Here is a 14,111-nt window from a genome sequence, read left to right as displayed (position 1 = left end):
CTCTGCTCCTTGAAGTTTATTTGTGTAATGATTGTGTTCCAATGTATAGGATGTGTAGAGGATGTATAGGATGTTTAGTCATTCCGCAGACGCTTTTATCCAGAGCGACTTACAGGTAGTGCATTCATCTTAAGGTTGCTGGGTGAGATGACCACCAGTTTTAATATGAAAGTGGAATAATGTTGTCTTCCTCAGATTCTCCTTGGTACATACCTAAATTAATACTTTGATGAGAAGGCCCCCAAGTAGATGATGAAGTACTTGCAGGCAGTTGTCCTTCCCCAGCCAGTAAATCATGTGGAGGAATACCAAGCTTCCACTGCCCTATAACTACCTGAACCCTGCTGAGATGGAGAATAGTGTGACAATATGAGATCTACGGTTCCACAGAGAATGTTTATCACAATGTACCCAGGTTGCACCCAGAGCTACGCAATTAATAATAGTAGTAATAATAATAGCAATAATAGTAATAGTAATAATAATAATAGTAATAATAGTAATAATAATAGTAATACTAATAATAGTAGAAGTTGTAATAATAGCAATAATGACCTTTTTGGAGAGATAAGGCATCTAAATTGACACAATTTTGCCATCTTGCCATGGCTTCAGTAATACCAATGACCATGTTTTCTTGCCCTTCCTCTCACGCTGAAATGAAGGAGAGAGGTAGAAGGTTCTCAACCAAAGTGAGACAAGGTGCAACCAAAAACTCATGACTGTTTTTTTATGACACACACTTCTGCAAATGTTTGTCTGATTCAATGACTACAATAAGCAGTGTCTATCCTCAGTAATTGTTTTATTAAATGTATGTAAAGTTGTCTCCGGTTGGAGCAGCATAAAATCTGTATTTTAATGGAACATAAATTCAATAAAGCAATCAATGAAGCTTTATTGTTATGAGAAAATAAGAAACACCAGACAACATCCACAGAAAGAGCTGGATGAAAACAAGAAAGGCATATGGCTCTGGTAAAAAGTAATGGACTATATAGTTTGGGAAACAGCCATAAATCTACATCCTTTTGATAGTAACCCCATAATGTACTGTACATGGGCAGATAAAATATATATATATACTCTAGGAATTATACAGAAGAAGGGAAGGATGTGAATGTGGCTTAATATTGATAATACGCAGGAGTGAAAATGCAAGACGGGTGAAAAGAGATGTTATCGTTGGTGGTGTGTGACAGAGAGAGAAAGAGAAAGGACACCCCTCCTAGCCCAGCCAGAGACAGAAAACACTATCCCCCTTTTGCCCGAGATAGGAGGACTAGACTAGACAGGGGGTGGATGCTTAAACTTTAGAACATGTGCGCGTTACGCAGCATCTGAAAATGAACAATGCGTTTATGAGATTAACTAAATAAAGGATTTAAAATACCGAAACCTCAGATTTATGAAGGAGTTTAATAAAAAATGACAATGAATAACTCTGTGCAGAACCAAACTGTTGCGAACTGGAGAACGGAATCAGTTATAATTTCTCTGGTCTTCTCGCTCATCTTCTTCGTCGGTACCTTGGGGAACGGATTGGTCCTCACTGTCCTCCTCTGGAACGGACAGATGAACACCAAAACAACAAACCTATTTATTCTGAACCTCGGCGTGGCAGACGTGTGCTTTATAGTGTTCTGCGTACCTTTTCAAGCCACTATCTACACTATGGATGAATGGGTATTTGGACCGGTCTTGTGCAAAGTCGTACACTTTATCATCTACCTTACCATGTATGCCAGCATCTTTACGCTCACCGCTGTGTCGTTGGACAGGTGCGTTTCACTTACCGTTAACAACTGTTTTATATGTTTTATATATTGTCAATATACATTTTTGCTGAAAAATATATATAAATATAAATATAAATATATATATATATATATATATATATATTTATAATATTTTTCAGCAAAAATGTATATTGACAATATAACAATAAAATCATTAAACTCCAACTATATATATATAGTTGAAATGGGTCATGATAGTTGAAATGGGTCGTATGTTGTGAAAGATAACATTTGAAGTATTTTAATGATTTTATTGTTATATTGTCAATATACATTTTTGCTGAAAAACACTTACCCCATTTATATACAGTACTGTCATGGTATGAAGATGGTCTATAGGCAAATAGCCTACAGGGTGAAAGTGAGAAAGGGTGCATGTTAATCATTCTAGATAATTTTGTTCAGGGACACTCTCTGACCAATTAAAACATTTGAAAGAACACTCTGAGTTCCTTAAAAATATGAAGAAAATTGGAGGAGGTGTTGGCTCCACACAGCCAAAGATTATATTGACAAGCTGCTCTAAGGATGGATATACATGTCCATAAAAGGATGGAAGGCAGACGAGAGGATGCGAGATCAGGTGGGAACATTGTAGCCAATGAGCGGGCAGATACGCGTGTGAGCAACAGGCACAACTCCGATATAACATATACAAGTTGCCGAAATGCAACATCTTCCACTTAGTCAAAAGTTTGGAAAAAAGTTTCTTTATTTTACTATTTTCTACATTGTAGAATTACAGTGAAGACATCAAAACTATGAAATAACACATATGGAATCATGTAGTAACCAAAAAAGTGTTCAACAAATCAAAATACACTACCGTGTAAAATAACATCAAATTGGTCAGAAATACAGTGTAGACATTGTTAATTTTGTAAATGACTATTGTAGCTGGAAACGGCTGTTTTTTATTGAATATCTATATAGGTGCGCAGAGGCCTATTATCAGCAACCATCACACCTGTGTTCCAATGGCACGTTGTTTTAGCTAATCCAAGTTTAGCATTTTTAAAGGCTAATTGATCATTAGAAAATCATTTTGCAATTATGTTAAAACTGTTGTCCTGATTAAAGAAGCAATAAACATGGCCTTCTTTAGACTAGTAGTGTATCTGGAGCATCAGCATTTGTGGTTTCAAAATGGCTAAAAACAAATAACTCTCTTATGAAACTCGTCAGTCTATTCTTGTTCTGAGAAATGAAAACTATTACATGTGAGAAATTGCCAAGAAACTGAAGATCTCGAACAATGCTGTGTACTACTCCTTGAACAGAACTAACATATTGTGCCATTGGAACACAGGAGTGATAATTGCTGATAATGGGCCTATGTACGCCTATGTAGAAATTCCATTAAAAATAGCCGTTTCCAGCTACAATAGTCATTTACAACATTATCAATGTCTACACTGTATTTCTGATCAATTTGATGTTATTTTAATAGACAAAACATTTGCTTTTCTTTAAAAAACAAGGATATTTCTATGTGACTCCAAACTTTTGAACCGTAGTGTATATTTTATATTCTAGATTCTTCAAAGTAGCCACCCTTTGCCTTGATAACAGCTTTGCAAAAACTTTGCATTCTCTCAACCAGCTTAACCTGGAATGCTTTTCCAACAGTGTTGAAAGAGTTCTCACATATGCTGAGCACTTGTTGGCTGCTTTTCCTTCACTACGCGGTCCAACTCATCCCAAACCATGGGTTGAAATCGGGTGATTGTGGAGGCCAAGTCATCTGATGCAGCACTCCATCAATCTCCTTCTTGGTCAAATAGCCCTTACACAGCCTGGAGATGTTATTGTCCTGTTGAAAAATAAATGATTGTCCCACTAAAAGCAAAACAGATGGGATGGCATATTGCTGCAGAATGCTGTGGTAGCCATGCTGGTTAAGTGTGCCTTTGAATTCTAAGTATATCACTGACAATGTCACCAGAAAAGCACCCCCACACCACAAAACCTCCTCCTCCATGCTTCACGGTGGGAACCACACATGGAGAGATCATCCGTTCACCTACTCTGCGTCTCACAAAGACATGGCGGTTTGAACCAAAAATCTAAAATTTGGACTCATCAGACCGAAGGACAGATTTACACATGTCTAATGTCTATTGCTTGTGCTTCTTGGCCCAGCAAGTCTCTTCTTATTATTGGTGTCCTTTGGTAGTGGTTTCTTTGAAGCAATTCGACCATGAAGGCCTGATTCACGCAGTCCCCTCTGAACAGTTGATGTTGAGATGTGTCTGTTACTTTAACTCTGTGAAGCATTTATTTGGGCTGCAATTTCTGAGGCTTGTAACTCTAAGTAACTTATCAGAGGTAACTCTGGGTCTTCCTTTCCTGTGGTGGTCCTCATGAGAGCCAGTTTCATCATAGAGCTTGATGGTTTTTGCGACTGCACTTAAAGAATCTTTCAAAGTTCTTAATGTTCCGTATTGCCTGACCTTCATGTCTCCTAAGGATCTGACCCCCATTTTTTTGCCTAAATGTCATACCCAAATCTAATTGCCTGTTGCTCAGGACTTGAAGCAAGGATATGCATATTCTGATACCATCTGAAAGGAAACACTTTGAAGTTTGTGGAAATGTGAAATTAATGAGAATATGAAACATTAGGTCTGGTAAAAGATATACAAACAAAAAAACATGTTTTCAAAAAACAATTGTTCCGTCATCTTTGAAATGCAAGAGAAAGGCCATAATAAAATATTGCATTTTAGGCGCAATTTAGATTTTGGCCACTAGGTTTTAGATTAACTGTCTTCAAAGTAATGACTCGGGACGTCGGGTTTGATATGAAAGCTTCTTTTAGTAATAATACTTGTTCACGTTACAATTAACAACTTTAGATTCTACAGAGCAATGCAAACAAGATGCTAGTGAAAAAGTCAGCTTAATCACTTTGCACCTGCACATAACTGGCGTGTTATCTCTCTCATTTCTGTCGCAAGGCATTCTGGAACTTGCAGTCAAAAGCGTAATTCAATACTAACCAATACAATTACATGTGTAAATAACTGTAAGGAAATATCTTTAGATACAGCTCAATTAATTAACTTAAACATTAACTCTGTAACACAGTTAAAGTTACAACACTAGGTGACAGAGGTGTCTGTGCAACGTTTCAGATTGATCCAGTGAAGCGTTGCAATACTAGACAATATTTTTATATCAAGTCCGCCCAAATGTGCCGAATAGGTCAATTGATACAGTTCAAGTACATAACAAAGGTACATACAAATTATATGGTAATACAAAATGTAAGTTTACACACTCCCAGGAATGTCATACATGAGGGATCATTAGCTTATTGACTAACTTTCACACATCTAGATGGCCGGGCGGGGTGGGTGTGGAGCCAGAGACAGCAGGGGTTCAAACTGTAGAACCCAGTTCCTACATTTGAATATTAAGATGGATTTTCTCAAACAAACTATGCTACATTTTATCTCTGGGACCCTCAGGATGACAAAGCAGAGCAAGATTACTGAATGTAATTACATTATTTCACTTCAGAGGTGAATGTAACCAGTTGCCGGGAGTTTCTGGTTGTTGTGCACTCTCAAACAATAGCATGGTATGTTTTCACTGTAATAGCTACTGTAAATTGGACAGTGCAGTTCGATTAACAATAATGTAATCTTTCTGCCTATATAAGACATGTCTATGTCCTGGAAAGTTTGATGTTACTTAAAACACCATGCTAATCACATTAGCGCACGTTAGCTCAACCATCCCGGTATAGGGACACCGATCCCGTAGAGGTTTTAAGTAATGATGGACTGTCATTTCGCTTTCCTTATTTGAGCTGTTCTTGCCATAATATAGACTTGGTCTTTAACCAAATAGGGCTATCTTCTGTATACAACCCTTACCTAATCACTACACAAACGATTGGCTCAAATGCATTAAGAAGGAATGAAATTCCACAAATTAAATGTTTTATTGAGATGCATTTCAGGTGACTACCTCATGAAGCTGGTTGAGAGAATGCCAAGAGTGTGCAAAGCTGTCATCGAGGCAAAGTATGGCTACTTTGAAGAATCTCAAATATAACACTTTTTTGGTTACTACATGATTCCATATGTGTTATTTCATAGTTATGATGTCTTCACTCATATTCTACAATGTAGAAAATAGTGAAAATAAAGAAAAACCCTTGAATGAGTAAGTGTGGTACTGTATATCACTGCATTGGTTACAACCTGACCATTAGGAAACTTCGAGCATCAGTTGTTCTGGACGGCTGTGTGATAACGCTCTCGGTAGCTGATGTGCGCAAGACCTTTAAACAGGTCAACGTTCACAAAGCCGCGGGGCCAGGCGGATTACCAGGGCGTGTACTCCAAGCATGCGCGGATAAACTGGCAAGTGTCTTCACTGACATTTTCATTCTCTCCCTGACCAAGTCTGTAATACCTGCATGTTTCTTGCAGACCACCAAGGAAGCGAAGGTAACCTGCCTAAATTATTATCGCCCCGTAGCACTCATGTCGGTAGCCATGAAGTGCTTTGAAAGGCTGGTCATGGCTCACATCAACAGCATCCTCCCGGATACCCTAGACCCACACTGCCCTCTCCCACCTAGACAAAAGGAACACCTATGAACGAATGCTGTTCAAAAAACATCATAGTGCCCACATACCTCATCTCTAAGCAAAGGGCCCTGGGCCTAAACACCTCCCTCTGCTACTGGATCCTGGACTTATTGATGGGCCACCCCCAGGTGGTAAGGGTAAGCAACAACATGTCTGCTACGCTGATCATCAACACTGGGGCCCCTCAGCCGTGTGTGCTTAGTCCCCTCTTGTACTCCCTGTTCACCCACTACTGCATGGCCAAACACGACTCCAACACCATCATTAAGTATGATGACACAACAGTGATATGCCTGATCACTGACAACAGCCGGTATCGGAGCGAGACAGCCGGTATCAGAGCGACCCGCCAAGTCTCGGACCAAAAGGCTCCTTAACAGCTTCTACCACCAATCCATAAGACTGCTGAACAATTAATAAAATGGCCACCATATTATTTACATTGACACCCCCTCCATTTGTTTTTTACACTGCTGCTACTTCCTGTTTATTATCTATGCACAATCACGTCACCCCTACCTACATGTAAAAATTACCTTGACTAACCTGTACCCCTGCACATTGACTCGGTACTCGTACCCCCTGTATATAGAGCCTCATTAGTGTCATTTTATTGTGTTACTTTTTTATTGTTTTTTAACTTTAGTTTATTTGGTAAATATTTCCTTAACTCTTTCTTGAACTGCGCTGTTGGTTAAGGGCTTGTAAGTAAGCATTTCATGGTAAGGTCTACACATGTATTCGGCGCAGGTGACAAATAAAGTTTGCTTTGATTAGATAAGCCTCAAATCAGCAATTTTTTGTTGACCAAATTCAATACTCTCTTGTTGATCTCCATACAAAAATAACGCACTTTGTGGTCTTGTTTTGGTGGACAGATTTCGGGCAGAGTAAACCCTCTCACTTAGTTTCTTCCTCTCTAATACAGTCTAACATCAGTGTTTAGGGTACAATCAGGGCAGGGCAAAGACCTTTTAAGGGGCTGGCGCTCAAAGTGAAAAGAAATAGGGATTATAAAGGACATTGTGTGACATCACAAAATCTCACATTTGAATACACCAATGGTAACACCTTATTCTTATTGGGGTGGCCGGTAGCCTAGTGGTTACAGCATTGGACCAGTAACCAAAAGATTGCTAGATTGAATCCCTGAGCTGACAAGGTAAAAATATGTTGTTCTGCCCCTGAACAAGGCAATTAACCCACTGTTCCTAGGCTGTCATTTTAAATAAGAATTTGTTCTTAACTGACTTGCCTAGTTTAATAAAGGTAAAAAAATATCTTATCTAATTAAAATATATACCACAGAAGTCGTGTTCAGAGGGGTGTGGTTTACATAACTAGGTAATGTCAAAACTTTACTGCAGCGTGTCAGCAAATATAATTTAAGATTTAAGGCAAAGATACTTATAGATTTCCGCTTTCATTTGTGTCTGGTGCTAGCTAGTAATTGGGCGGATTCAATTATGCTGACCCGAGGGAAACCGGGCAAAGGCCTGTTAATGTGATCTGGTGAAAACGTGGAGGGAGAAGCATGAGTGCCCTTCTCAAATCATGACAGTAATCTATACAGAGTAATTTTTGTCAACAAGGCAGCAGGGTGCATCATTCAGAAACATACATCTCTTTTCCATAATATCTATTTTTAAATGTTCTCACTTGTTTTCATTGGGATGGCAGATAAAGCTCAAAAGCAATCCCTGTTGCATGTGAAAACACAGAATCCTACTCATTACTCCACATGCTCCTTTTTTTCATTTAACTTTTTCATTTAACTAGGCAAGTTTGGTCCTTCTGTAGCTCAGTTGGTAGAGCATGGCGCTTGTAACGCCAGGGTAGTGGGTTCGATTCCCGGGACCACCCATACGTAGAATGTATGCACACATGACTGTAAGTCGCTTTGGATAAAAGCGTCTGCTAAATGGCATATATTATTATATTATTATAAGTCAGTTAAGAACAAATTGATATTTTACAATGACGGCCTACGCTGGCCAAACCCTCCCCAAACCCGGACAACACTGGGCCAATTGTGCGCCACCCTATGGGACTCCTGATCACAGCCAGTTGACATGAGATGCAGTGCTGTAGACTGCTGCGCCACTCAGGATCCCTCCTATGTCACTTTGCTTTGAGCTGACTGGCACTGGATCAGGCTCCGGAGGCAGCCCGGACCCAAAAGGAATGCAATCAACTTTCACCTGGTGCACAACACGCCTACAAGATTAATCGAACCCCCTCACTGGCTAGCTAGGTCTTCAGACAGCATGGAACAAAATAGGAGGAAGGGTTACCCAAAACTCTTACGCAGTTGTCAAGTCATTACATCAAGAGACATGCCAAAACAGAAAATCAACACAGATGTCTTGACATCATTGATACTCATGATACTATATATGAACATCAGAAAGTCAATATACTATATATTCAATCAAAAGTTTAAGCAGAAATTGTCCAAGGTGAACTAGCTTGTCAGTGCTGACAGTTCCATTTGGGCTAGTTAGCAAAATTATACAGCCAAAATGTTGTCTATATTAATGCTGTTATCCAAACAGTTGGATAAGCAAATAACTTTTGAAACCATGATGTAATGTATGACATGATTGGATGTTGCATGCATATCAATGTTGTTTGAGTTGCTTTGTGTATCAGTGTAACAGTATTGCTTCTGTCCCTCTCCTCACCCCACTGCACACATAGACAACAGCAACCCTCGAAGCATCGTTACCCATCGCTCCTCAAAAGCAGCAGCCCTTGCAGAGCAAGGAGAACAACTACTTCAAGGTCTCAGAGCGAGTGACGTCACCAATTAAAACGCTATTAGCGCGCACCCCACTAACTAGCTAGCCATTTCACATCGGTTACATCTGCAAATTTGCTTGAGATAATATCACTACAACACTGCTCACTGAGTCCATGGTGCTTGACATAGGCATTTTCAAAGAACCGTCAGTCAAAGTCAGCTCCCCACCCACTTGTCCTAATAGCTCCCCGCCCACGTAGTCTGCCTTTTTAAATTTCCTGGTAGTTTGACATGTGAATAAAACTGACATTTTTCTAAAAATTTTTGCATATTTATTGTGAAAGACTATTATGGGAGATGTTTTAGTCACGCTAAAGGCTATTCTATATGGGAATCAGAATGCCTGTTTGGGACCTTTAAAATATGTTTCTTTCCATTTGTCAAATGGCAGATGCACAGAGCAGAATTTGCCGGCTGGAATTAATTTGTGTGTGGACGAACCTGCACAGAGCAATCAGATGAAAACATTGTGACTGGTTGTTTTTATGCCACATTAAAAGGTAATACATTTTTCTTAAGTTAATTTACATGTGTTCTACTAGGCCTACACATCTTATGAAATTAAAAGCGATTCTATATGTAATTCTAAGATTAGGCCCATAGTGCACACAAGCACACAAAAAAACAGTGGTTCTCAATAGTAACAAATAGGGGTTATTTGGCTTGTAACCATAGCAGAAACCTTTTTGTTGTTATATAGAACCCTTTTTTGAAGGTTCTACAAATAACCATGCACATAATGTTTTAAAATGAACCTGTATGGTGCTATAAAGAACCATTTTCTAAGGTTTGCCTCATGCAACGCGACACATCCCCTTTGCATAGAATTGATCAGGCTGTTGATTGTGGCCTGTGGAATGTTGTCCCACTCTTCAATGGCTATGCAAAGTTGCTGGATATTGGTGGGAACTGGAACACACTGTTGTACACGTCGATCCAGAGAATCCCAAGCGTGTTTAATGGCTGAAATATCATGGAGGCCATGGAAGAATGGGACATTTTCAGCTTCCAGGAATTGTGTACAGATCTTTGCAACATAGGTCCGTGCATTATCATGCTGAAACATGAGGTGATGGCGGCGGATGAATGGAAAGACAACGGGCCTTAGGATCTCGTCATGGTATCTCTGTGTACTGAAATTACCATCGATAAAATGCAATTGTGTACGTTGTCCGTAGCTTATGCCTCCCAACATTGAAATCAGAAAACCACTTGGCCACACAACGCCAAACGTCTGCCCGGTACTGTTGAAACCCGGGATTCATTCGTGAAGAGCACACTTCTCCAGCGTGCCAGCAGCAATTGCAAGTGATAATTTGCCCACTAAAGTCCGTTACAACGTCGGACCCTGGGGAGGATGATGAACACACAGATGAGCTTCCGTGAGACGGTTTCTGACAGTTGTGCATAAATTCTTCGGTTGTACAATCCCACATTTTCATCAGCTGTCCGTGTGGCTGGTCTCAGATGATCTCGCAAGTGAAGAAGCCAGACCACATAGTTACACATGTTCTGCGGTTGTGAGGCCGGTTGGACGTAGTGTCAAATTCTCTACAATTATGTTGGGAGGCGGCTTTTGGTAGAGAAATTAACATTAAATTCTCTGGCAAAAGCTCTGGTGGACATTCCTGCAGTCAGCATGCCAATTGCACACTCCCTCAAAACTTGAGACATCTGTGACATTTTGTTGTGTGACAAAACTGCATATTTTAAAGTGGCCTTTTATTGTCCAGAGCACAGGGTGTACCAGTGTAATGATCATGCTGTTTAATCAGATTCTTGATATGCCGCACCTGTCAGGTGGATGGATTATCTTGGCAAAGGAGAAATGCTCACTAACAAAGATGTAAACAAATTTGTTCATAAAACTTGAGAGAAATAAACTTAATGCGCATCTGAAAAATTTGAGGGATCTTTTATTTCAGCTCATTTAATATAATTATATAACACAACATATTAAAGAAACTGGAATTAACACTCTCACTCACGGTTGCACAAAAAGACCTGGGTGCAAACCATGCCCCAAAATATTGTAATGCACCGCCCCTACATTTGAATGATAACTAAAAGAGCAAAGAACCCTTTTGAGAACTGGGTTCTCAAAATGGTTCTTTGAGTCCTTATGGTTCTAGATAGAACAATCATCCTTCTCTAAGAAGCCTTGCGGAAACCTCATTTTCTGTCTGTGTAGGAGGTCCCGTAATGGAAATAAATTACATCTACTTTCAAACCTGCTTATAACATTTCTACAGCTCGGCGCTGGTAACTTTTGCTTGTGCAGCAACAGGCAGACGACTGCAGTGCACGCTCGAGTGGAGGCAGAGTAGCGGGGAGAGGTGATTTTCCAAGATTCAAAATGAGAAATTAGCAAGTTTGATGGACAATTCTTTACCGGACAGGATAAAATAAAAAATGTATTCATATGAAAATTCTACCAATCTGACAGGGCACTTTTTTCTTATAGGAGGACATATCTGGGTATTATATTATGTATCACTACGTCCTGTCTGTCCAACTATCTGAGTCCACCTCTTCTTCCTATTGTTGACCCCCAAGGTATCTGGCCATCCGCTACCCTCTCCGTTCCAGGGAGATGAGGACCCATCGTAACGCCCTGACGTCCATCTGTGTGGTGTGGGGTTTGTCCCTGGTCTTCTCTGGCCCGTACCTGAGCTACTACCGACAGATGGACCTGGACGGCACCGTGGTTTGCATCCCCGCCTGGCAGTTCCAGGACAGGCGCCTTATGGACGTCTGCACCTTCTTCTTCGGCTACCTCATCCCTGTCCTCATCCTCAGCCTGACCTACGCCAGAACCATCCGCTACCTGTGGACCACAGTGGACCCCATGAAGGACATGTCTGAGTCCAGGAGAGCAAAGAGGAAAGTCACCAAGATGATTATTATCGTAGCGGTGCTCTTCTGCCTCTGCTGGCTTCCCCATCACCTGGTTATACTGTGTATGTGGTTTGGTCACTTTCCGCTAAACCACACCACCTATATACTCCGTATTCTCTCTCACCTGGTGGCCTATGCTAACTCCTGCCTCAACCCTATAGTGTATGCCTTGGTGTCCAAACACTTCCGGAAGGGATTCTGGAAGGTGTTTGACTGTGTGTTGAGTAAGAGGGTGGTGAACCAGGTGCATGTGTTTCAGGCTGCGCATGTGGTCAGCACGGTGGAGGTGGGGTCTAGTGAGACGTCCAATCAGAGCCTGGGGTCACAGCGTGGAGATAGTGTCGGACTGACCACATCTGGGGCCCTGGGCAAGAAGAATTTGGAGGCCCCGCTCATGGCAGTGGAGAGATTTTCTTTTTAAGCTAACTTCCTGCAATTCCAACCTGGACTCAGGGGTAGACATAACATAGACTCAACCTTTGCATTGCTAGATGTTTGTGTTATATGCCCACCCATCATCCCGACCAACTTCCCACCTTTTGTTTTTAGCTTAGTAAACTTATGTCTTATTTAACTATACCAAACGTAACATATCATACTAATTAGAGTGTCACAGATTTACTTCTACTATGTTATGTCTAGTCTTTGAGGCCAGGCTAACAATTCTAAACATTTTTCCAAAGGGCAGAGAGAAAAATATGCTGTTTATAGCTAATTTCCTGCAATTCTACACTTTTTGCCATGGGGCGGAGGGAAAATGTTGCCGTTTTAAATTAGATTTCCTACTATTCCACAAATTTTGCCATGGGGCTGAGAGATGATTTTTGAGTTTTAAAGCATATTTCTTCCTATTCTATACAGTACATTTTGTCATTGGGCTGAGAGAAAATGTTCCCGATTTAAAGCTAATTTCTCTTACACCTGATGTTATCTGATCAGGGCAGGCTTTAGCCTTTTGGGGGCACTAAGTAAGTTTTGATTGGAGAATAATAATAATAATAATAATAATTAAGACACTGTCCATGAAACAAACTGTCAGTGAACAGTCACCTGCTGAGGATTATGCTACTGAACCACAAAATGTTTGCAATACTAAATTCAACATGTAAATACTTAAGGGACAGTTCAAAATTGACAAACATTTTCACCTTGTACTGTAAAAATACACACCCTCCTCCCTCATAGAATTAACTTAAAACAATGTTTACGACCACACCATAAAGAACAACAACATGGATATCAACTTTTCCACTTTATTGTGCTTTTGTGTCACAGTCGATGCCATCCAGAGCTGCGGCCCAAAAGGTTGAGGGTTTGCTGACCATCATAGATGAGCTAACTCTCCCTGCCTGTTTCAATAGAACTGCACTATGATCTAAGATGACTGCAGACAATTATCAGCTAGGTGGAAATCACATTTTACATTTTGATGCTATATTCATAAATATATAAAATATATGCAACTAATTTTCCATCAACAGGTTTCTAAACCACTGTTTGCATAGTTTGGATGCTGGAAAAATATTTTGGTGAACGTGCGCAGGTAGACTACAGGAGGTTTGTAGCCTAATCAGATTAAAACATTGTGACTGATTGTGTTTATGCCACACATAAAATGACATACATTTTAAAAGTGAAATAACAAATATTTTGTCCATATTGAAGCATTAGGTGCGCAAGTAATAGGATGGTAAGCAGAGTTAAGCTTTTCTGAATAACTGGGCCTGCTGGGAGCATATTATTATAAAACAACTGATCGAAATGGAATTAAATATGCCATTTACAGAATATAGTAGAATTGTGTGCACACTTGAATTTTTTTTTGCAATTAATTATTCATTTCAATGTGGTGTTGTAGGCTAGTCTAGGTAGCCTTGTGCATCAACAATAAGAATTGAAGAAGAAAACCATCCTTAGAATGGAATCAGAATTTAATTGGAATTTAGACTGCCTGAATTGGAATTGAATTGGAAAATAAAAACATAATTGGAATGGAATTTGAAT

General features: G+C 40.0%; 1 protein-coding gene across 1 annotated transcript; it reads left to right on the top strand.

Annotated features, from left to right (window-relative positions):
* Positions 1-1,434: 1,434 nt before the first annotated feature.
* LOC118361028 (galanin receptor 2a) lies at positions 1,435-12,528 on the top strand. The gene is made up of 2 exons (XM_035740735.1): positions 1,435-1,781; positions 11,766-12,528. The coding sequence occupies exons 1-2, from the start codon at positions 1,435-1,437 to the stop codon at positions 12,526-12,528; spliced, it is 1,110 nt and encodes a 369-aa protein (XP_035596628.1).
* The last annotated feature ends 1,583 nt before the right edge of the window (positions 12,529-14,111 follow it).

The sequence above is a fragment of the Oncorhynchus keta genome, chromosome 2 (genome assembly GCF_023373465.1).
Source record: "Oncorhynchus keta strain PuntledgeMale-10-30-2019 chromosome 2, Oket_V2, whole genome shotgun sequence".
In the NCBI taxonomy this organism is placed as follows: domain Eukaryota; kingdom Metazoa; phylum Chordata; class Actinopteri; order Salmoniformes; family Salmonidae; genus Oncorhynchus; species Oncorhynchus keta.
Note: the sequence above shows the minus strand (reverse complement) of the source record. Positions and strands in the feature narration are given on the sequence as shown.

What these genes read in the sequence shown, in the direction of transcription:
- LOC118361028 (XM_035740735.1), top strand. Translation starts at nt 1,435, where the DNA reads ATGAATAACTCTGTGCAGAACCAAACTGTTGCGAACTGGAGAACGGAA. An exon ending in ACCGCTGTGTCGTTGGACAG is followed by an intron (nt 1,782 to 11,765) that starts GTGCGTTTCACT and finishes TTGACCCCCAAG; the next exon opens with GTATCTGGCCATCCGCTACC.